The sequence below is a fragment of the Belonocnema kinseyi genome, chromosome 4, assembly GCF_010883055.1.
Source record: "Belonocnema kinseyi isolate 2016_QV_RU_SX_M_011 chromosome 4, B_treatae_v1, whole genome shotgun sequence".
NCBI classification, from domain to species: Eukaryota; Metazoa; Arthropoda; class Insecta; order Hymenoptera; family Cynipidae; genus Belonocnema; species Belonocnema kinseyi.
This window is the reverse complement of record NC_046660.1, coordinates 113,326,320-113,334,435: the sequence shown is the minus strand read 5'-3', so window position 1 is coordinate 113,334,435 and position 8,116 is coordinate 113,326,320. Positions and strand designations below refer to the sequence as shown.

At 33.4% G+C, this 8,116-nt stretch overlaps 2 protein-coding genes across 2 annotated transcripts; one reads left to right on the top strand and one right to left on the bottom strand.

The window, feature by feature from the left end:
• LOC117171803 (prostate-specific antigen-like) lies at positions 1 to 3,391 on the top strand. The gene is made up of 3 exons (XM_033359420.1): positions 1 to 212; positions 428 to 960; positions 2,732 to 3,391. Exons 1-3 carry the CDS (start codon positions 15 to 17, stop codon positions 3,375 to 3,377), a joined length of 1,377 nt encoding a protein of 458 aa, XP_033215311.1. The 5' UTR covers positions 1 to 14; the 3' UTR covers positions 3,378 to 3,391.
• Positions 3,392 to 3,415: 24 nt separating this feature from the next.
• On the bottom strand, positions 3,416 to 7,869 carry LOC117171804 (28S ribosomal protein S33, mitochondrial). Its single transcript, XM_033359421.1, has 2 exons — positions 7,744 to 7,869; positions 3,416 to 3,813 (listed from the first exon to the last, which is right to left on the bottom strand). The coding sequence occupies exon 2, from the start codon at positions 3,810 to 3,812 to the stop codon at positions 3,477 to 3,479; it is 336 nt and encodes a 111-aa protein (XP_033215312.1). The 5' UTR covers position 3,813; positions 7,744 to 7,869; the 3' UTR covers positions 3,416 to 3,476.
• Between the last annotated feature and the right edge of the window lie 247 nt (positions 7,870 to 8,116).

The following is an 8,116-nucleotide window of genomic DNA, read 5'->3' as shown; positions in this document are numbered from 1 at the left end:
TCTATTGAAGAAAAATGTCCACCTTTCTGGTAATATTTTTTATTTTGATACATTGGAAAGCCTGTAGTGGAATATTTTTAATAGGTACGAGAGTACATGGGAGTCAATTTCCTTGGCTTATTCAGTTTAAAACGATTGCTCCGTGCGGTGGCATTTTAGTCTCTCCTGATTGGGTACTCACTGCAGCGCAATGTGTTCAAACTGATCGACAAGTGATTATATTATTCAAATACATATATTTTTATTGCATTACTCTAATTCACAATATTCAGTATTCTAACAATAAAATACAAAGCAAAATTAAAAAAAAAACATAACCAGTAGTAAAGTGTTTTTGACGCTACATTTTCAAAATGTACAGTCATACCAATATAAATATTTGAATAATTTTATGAAGATATTTTGAATAAAATGTATTTCATCTTAGTCAATTTCGCTCCAAGCTGTTGGTTTAAACGGAACAGGGTCTATCCAAGTAATAAGACTATTGCATGCATACATTCATCCCGAATATAAAGTTCAGTTTCATGACCATGACCACAATATCGCTCTAATCAAATTAGTGAAACCCTTTGATTTGTGCGATTCAAAAGTGCGTTTTATGGATATAGCGCCTACTAGGCTCGATGACAATTACAAGTCCTGTTTGATATTTGGCTGGCAAAGCTATGTGGGGCCATCATTAAAAGTGTTTGCGAAACCAATTCAGTATAGTCAAGTAGTACTAAATTCGTGGAAATACTGTATTTACATACATGGGGGAAACGCAAGTTTGTCCAACGTTTTCTGTACAATGGTCGAAGCTGATGGAGACATGAAAGCATGCGCTGGAAATCCTGGAACGCCGGTTGTATGCGAGGATCAGCACCAAAGAATGGTTTTACTGGGAATTGCATCCTGGACAAAGTTTTCATTGGACTGTGGCGGACTGCCCTCATATCTTAGCGTTAGTATATTCAGGTAGATAATTTACAAGTTTTTGAGATCAAATCGAAAGCAGAGATACATTTGCATATATTTTAACCGCACATTTGAAAATTGACACGTAGTAAAATATATGATAACCCATGTGAGAACCTACATTAATATAGAAGAAATGGCTCGAATATGGCACACCAGTGGTTCTTTTTTCAGTTAAGATTTTCTAAAAATCGAGTTTTTCAAAAATACAATATACAGCGAATATATTGACAATAGTCGCATATCCATAGGGCTGATAATGCTCGGATGCAACAACTCTGGGATCATTCGTTGCAGGTAGTACCCTCTACCCAATATTTCTCCTCTGAAAATCCCTCGCAGAAAATGGATTAAGTATAGAAATACATGAACCTATTCTTGGTAACATTCAGAAAGTTAAATAATGCCTGTCATTTTTTGGTCATATAAAAAGTGTGCCATATTCGAGCCTCTACTGGAATTAAACAAATTAGAATTAGTATCTTCAGAAATTAAACAACTTGAAAATTTACCCGCAAAATTTTAAGTTGTGATCCCTGATTTTGGGATGATAAAAATCACTTAAACTGAGTTAGAAAAAGACGAAAATAGCATGAAGAAAGTAGAATATTTAATTGCTAAGTATTATTTTATTTTTTTATTTTCCCATCTCCAATCGGATTTAAAGTTTTACATTGTAATATATGGAGTAAAAAATGTTTATACGTATATAGGAGAGAGTAACCTAGTAACAGCCACCTGAGCTTTTTTTATCAATAATCTAGCTCACATCGATGAAAATAGTTAGTGCTTATACTAACAACTCGAAGGCAGTTACTCCAGAAATAATCATAGAGAAAACGTGATTTATGTGCGGACCAAAAAAGGATATTAAAAAGAGTATCGGATAGCCCCGCCTATCGGGGAAATCGTAATATTTGAACATTTGATAGTGAATAAAAAACGGGAAATATTCATTAAAAAAAAAAGCTTCAAGATTTTATACATGAGATTCTTGGCAGAAACATATTAAATCGAACATAATAAAATAGGGCCGAGGGTATTCGACTCGAAATGGCCAGTGCTACTAAACTATCACATGTTGCAATAAAATTGCCTAAATACGAAAATACATAAAATTATTGAATAAAAATTACTGGTTATATAGTTCGAGAGTGAATTGAAATGCCCCGATAAAAACCACTCTAATATTTTGTGTTGTTTTTTTCCAATTTTTAATAATACGTTTTGTCTAATTTCACAAAATGCATTAGTTTTCTACAGGCGAAATATCTAGATCGGACTTTCTTTTAAAGTAATTTGAGAGTATGAGTCTTTATTTTACAAATTACGCTTTTGGACCATTTTTAAAGATGATAATCTTGATTTATTATAGATTCCCTTTAACCCACACCTATATACATTCCGATCCTATGTAGATATCGTAGACACGAATCCATGTAAGATCCTATGTGAGTTCCCACATTGTTTACGATGCGGGAATTTTCAACGGGGACGGCTTCTACAAAATCATGAGTGGCCAGGGATACCTGACTCTCCACTACCCTTTCTTTTTAGTAAAATTCATACTTCCTAATATAAATCAATTTTTCAGAAAAAGCTCTGTATCAGGCATGTCTTGCAGTTAGTGTACCTGTCTTAACATTTTTTACTTGATGTATCCTGATGAGGCATGACATCAGTAAAATACCAAGAAAACCTTAAAGTCTTAAATCATAAAAATGAATATCAGTAATTAGATTTTAATCTAGAAAATTTTCTACCCTTGCAGATCGTGGATATATGAGTTAATAATCCGTGTGAAGGGACCAGAGGCTCGTCAAAAATTTCAAATTAGAAGAGAAAATTGCAAGAATGAACTGCAAGTCGGTGTTTACATGGACAACGTTCAGAATAACACTCAATTATTAGAATCCAACAAGAAATATCACTTTGGTGAAGTATCAGAGTTACTAGAAAAGACTATAAAACTGAATCCTATGTTAGAATTAGAAAATGCTTCAACGAAAGAAGTCGCAGAGCAATCGATAATTTCGCCTAACCCTATGAATGAGACTCTGTTATTCGATGACGTTAATGATTACAGAATACTTTTAAATAATGAAGATGACATTCTGATCGGGAACATCAAGGAAAGAGAAAAAAATATTCGACAATATCAAGAAATTGACCCAAAAAGAGAAGGTGTGGAAACAATGAGTAGTTCAGCAGAGCACAGTAAACCAAAGTATGTGAAGAAACCTCACTTGATAGAAATAAAAGAAGACCATACTGAAACAATTGAGACTCCAGATGACTTAGAGGATCTTTTGCCATTTACTTTTGAGGAAAATCGTTCCAATGCTTCTGTAAATCTTCTTTTTTCCAAATATATTTTAATATTTTATCTAACATGTTTATACATTTTGTGCAGATAGGCTTTTTTGTAAAAAGATCTTTAATATAAAACGATATAAATATGATTACTAAGTTTTATTTTTATAAATTAAGATATCTAAATTAATAATTCATATAATTTATTCATCCTTATTCTTCTTCTCTCCTTTTACCCATGGTTGTTTACCACGAAGAATCCTTAGTCGCTTATATTCCTCTTTGAAATCTTGATGTTCATCTCTATAAAGCCCATACCATCGTAAATTCTTCATTAATAAATGAGTTTCTCTGAGACGTGGATAATATTCAACGATTTCTGGCCTTTTATTTACTGGCTTTTCACTGAACAGTTTTACTACTTTCATTGAAGGTTTTGGTGTTTCTCTGACTACTTCTCCGAAAATCCGGTTACTCAGGCGATTCATACGCATTGCGTATTTCGTTTTAACGTTCAGTAGATTCACGTATTTACTCATTCTGAAAGAAATTAGATTTTTTTAAAAATAAAACTAACCAGTTTTTCTTTGAATATCTTTTTGTAACAGTCACATAAAGTTCCATTATTGAGTCATGTGTAACGTCCGAAAGTGGCCAATTCTGGAATAGTGCGAAATAAAACTTTCCAGTAAAAGCTGAGCTTGATATTGTTAGTAATTACCTTAGATTATAACAAATTTTTGGCATACCTTAAACTTATGGTAATTTATAAATTTACTAGGAATTTTCCGATACCTTAAATTTCCAATATTAGAAAAAAATTTTATTATCAATATAACGGACTTTCAATTTAGTTATGTCACAGTCCTCGATTTTGTGGTTATGAAAAGGATAAAAGGGTATTTTTGAAGAGAACCGACGGGAATATAACTCCGAATATCGGAGTACAGCATTTTCCGAATATATTGAATGGAGGACTTCCTGGATGAGGATATTTCGGAAAAGTCCGACCTCTGGACCAAATGGTATCAAGAACTTCTGGTGAAAGAAGTTTACTTCTACATACCAACATCTGGCCCGCATATTCACCTCATTTTTGAAGTCAGAAACGCCTAATTCGCAGGGGCTGGTGTTAAGACGCACTATACTCCTACTGAAAAAAGGCGACTTGGCAAACTCAGAGAATGACCGGCCAATAACTTGTTTTAACACAGTGTACAAGATCTTTATAGCTGTCCTAAGCAGCACGATTGTTCGAAGAATTGCGCCTGTGTGGGGAGATTTACGAAGAACGTAGCTTAAAACAAGGTGTATCAGACTTCCAAGAAAACCTGTTAATTTACAGGTGCGTCTATGAAGACGCAACATCCCAAAAGCACGTTCTGCCAAGGGCCTGTATTGACGACCGGGAAGCTTTCGATTCAACCTCTCATATACTTATCTGTGGAACCACGCCACCTTCCAGAGGGGCGTCTTTCAGGGCGATACCATGAGTCCTTTTTTGCCCGTGGCCTCAGTTTTAACATCAGAAGTGAGAAGAGTGCATTACTCTATCTAGATGCTTCACCTCTAAAAGCGGAAATAAAGAAAGCAGAGGTTGAAAATGCTGGCTACGGTGTAATTTCCACCTTAGTATACCGCGACCGCTTTTTATGTAAAGAAGATCATAGCGATAGGTGCACAGCGTGTCATGCACACGCTGAGTACCTATGACACATACTATCTGGGTGTCCCACTCGTGCGGTAACTACGTGTCTCTACAGACATAATGCGGCTCTAAGAGTGCTTTATTACGATCTTTATCGCTCTTGTGATATTGATCAGGAACCTGCCCTGCCGAACGTTCCAAAGGAGATATAATTAATTGTCCAAAACGAGAAGTGCCAAATTTTCTGGAATTACGATTATCGGAAAGAAGTCTCCGTTGCGAACTCGAGGCCTGAGATCGTTCTTCAAGATTTCGAGAAACGAACTATATTCGTGATCGGATTCTAGGCTCCGGCCGACTACAACCCTACTGAAGATTCCTATATAGGACCCCACATAGGAACCTGTATATTCCACCTATAGGCGCCACCTACAGGAAATGACAAAGAATCCTGTATGGGTCCCTATCCAGATGTGCAGTAGTATTCTATCGCACCTATGTACCAACAGGTACGTAGTACTACGTACCATTAGGGAAGTTGATATACAGGCGTCTGTATAGGATCCTATGTCATTTCCAGTAGATGAAACATATAGGTTCTTATGTAGAATCTCAGTTGAATTTTCAACCAAAAAGAATGACTCTATAACAAAATTGCTAAATTTTCAACGAATTAATCAAATTAACTACAATTTTCGAATTGTTTCCTGTGTGTCCCACTGTTCATTTATTCTCTATTGAAAATAAACTGTCGTATAAAGATTTTTAAAAAAAACCGAGCAATAGGTTCCGAATGATTTCACAAAGATTTTGAATATGTTAGAATGCATTTACAGACATTAAAAATATATGCATATAGTTATAAATATTTCACATATTACATATTTCAAAAAGATAAAGAAAATGTCACGATCATTTAAAACATTTCACAACGAATGAAAATATTAAAATGATTTTGCAAATATTAAAAATATTGGAAAAGAGTCCAGAAATATTTCATGTATCGAAAACTGTTTCAAAAGCTTTGAAAGATTTTAAGTATTTTGCAATGATATTTGATATATTTCAAAATATTTTCAAGATGTCAAAAGAATAATAAAATTTAATCGTGATTTCAGAAAGATTGGAAATATTTTGACAAAGATTTAAATTATTTTAAAAATATTGTAAAGGATTTTAAACTATTTCAGATTTTAAAGCTTCCCTACCGAAAGAAATCTCTGAGATTTCTTTAGCGAAATAGCCTGGCCCATTTGAGTCTATAAACAAAGTCGATTTGAAACAAAATTGTCTCGGAGATAGTTTGAGAGATTTGGGTCCTTTTCAAGATCCTTTCAAGAGTGGTGCGACGGTAATATAATGTTCCTTTTGTATTCGTCACGTACCGGGCGGTCAGAGTTATTTACAGTAATTGGCCGTGGCTAATCCGCTCTCCCTTTTTAAATTTCTCTTCAAATTATTAACACTTTTTTTTAATTGATTAATTTTATCATTATACTTATTTATAATTATAACTTATATACTGATATACAATTTTCTAGTTGAATTCAAAAATGTTGTCTTTTTTGGCGTATCTCATTCCATTTACGAGAAACGTTCTATTAATTCCAATTTTAAGCATTAAAAAAAAAAGTTAGATATCTGAAGTCATCGAAACCCGTAGATTCCGAATTATTATGTTTTAGGCTATTAACTATGAAATTAAAAAAAATCTACTTCTAAATTTTAATCCGAAAGCTTAACAAAGGACCCTTGAGTGTCGGCTACTCTACTGAGATAGCCTCTCTGCTTATTATTTATGATTAAAATATCCTTTCCGAAATTGAAATACGATCATAAATAAGAAGCAGAGAGGCTCAAATTGAAATAAGAATTCGATCATAAATTATAAATAGAGGGGCTATATCAATAGAGTAGCCGACACTCAAGGGTCCTTTGTTAAGCTTTCGGATTAAAATTTAGAAGTAGATTTTTTTAATTTTATAGCTAACAGCCTAAAACATAATAATTCGGAATCTACGGGTTTCGATGATTTCAGATATCTATCTTTTTTTTAAATGCTTAAAATTAGAATTAATACGACGTTTCTCGTAAATGGAATGAGATACGCCAAAAAAGAAAACATTTTTTTAATTCAACTAGAAAATGGTATATTAGCATTTAAGTTATAATGATAAATAAGTATAATGAGAAAATTCATCAATTAAAAAAAAGTGTTAATAATTTGAAGAGAAATTTAACAACGGAGAGTCGAATTAGCGACGGCCAACTACTGTAAATAATTCTGCCCCTTCGTTACGTGACGAATACAAAAGGAACATTATATTACCGTCGCACTACTCTTAAAAGGACCCAAATCTTTCAGACTATCTAAGAGACTAAGTTGTTTCAAATCGACTCTGCTTATAGTCTCAAATGGGCCAGGCTATTTCGCTAGAGAATACTCAGAGATTTCTATCGGTAGGGTAGATACACCAAAACAGACAAGATTTTTGAATTCAATTCGAAAATTGTATATAAGTATATAAGTTATAATTATAAATAAGTATAAGTAGGGCAAACCTTTTGCTTTGAATTGAAAAAACCCTTTAATTGGCAGTCATAACTTAGCGTTTGAGGTCATGATCCATTTTCGGTTATCTTTTTCCGCTTATTTTGTCAGGAATACATTTTTAATGAATTTTTAAAGAAAATAATACTCCAAATTTTCAAAATAATCAAATATAGTAAGGTTAGAATCATATGGGCTATTTATTTGCAATTAAGAGTAACTAGAAACAATAATCATAATGAAATACATAATGTAATGAAGAACATTTTACCTGTTTGATGTTATTATTAATTGTTATCTGATTTTTTTACACCCGAAAATACAGTACAAGCTACCCCAATCAATCCAACATAGTAATTACGTATCCATGCGTAACAGGAGCACACAGGAGCATGATCTAACAAATACATGGTCTAGCCACTTGAGGGCCCTGTTTCGTTCAAGTAACGCAACCGCTTAATTTCACCATTTTGTTAGTTTGACCGCGCAGTTTAAGTTTGACGCGTAAGACTGTACGACGAACTGTTCTAGGAAAATCAATACGCAAGAAGAAATATTATGAGAATATTAAAAGAATGAATTCAAAAGGAACTTGCAATGGATATATTAGAACATTGGTAAGGAAACAAATTATATTCAGACCA

Bases quoted from the DNA above. Each gene is read 5' to 3' on its own strand.
- LOC117171803 (XM_033359420.1), top strand. From the start codon at position 15: ATGTCCACCTTTCTGGTAATATTTTTTATTTTGATACATTGGAAAGCC. The intron at 213-427 runs GTGATTATATTA...ATTTCATCTTAG, and splicing joins GTGTTCAAACTGATCGACAA to TCAATTTCGCTCCAAGCTGT. The intron at 961-2,731 runs GTAGATAATTTA...CTACCCTTGCAG, and splicing joins CTTAGCGTTAGTATATTCAG to ATCGTGGATATATGAGTTAA.
- LOC117171804 (XM_033359421.1), bottom strand. From the start codon at position 3,812: ATGAGTAAATACGTGAATCTACTGAACGTTAAAACGAAATACGCAATG.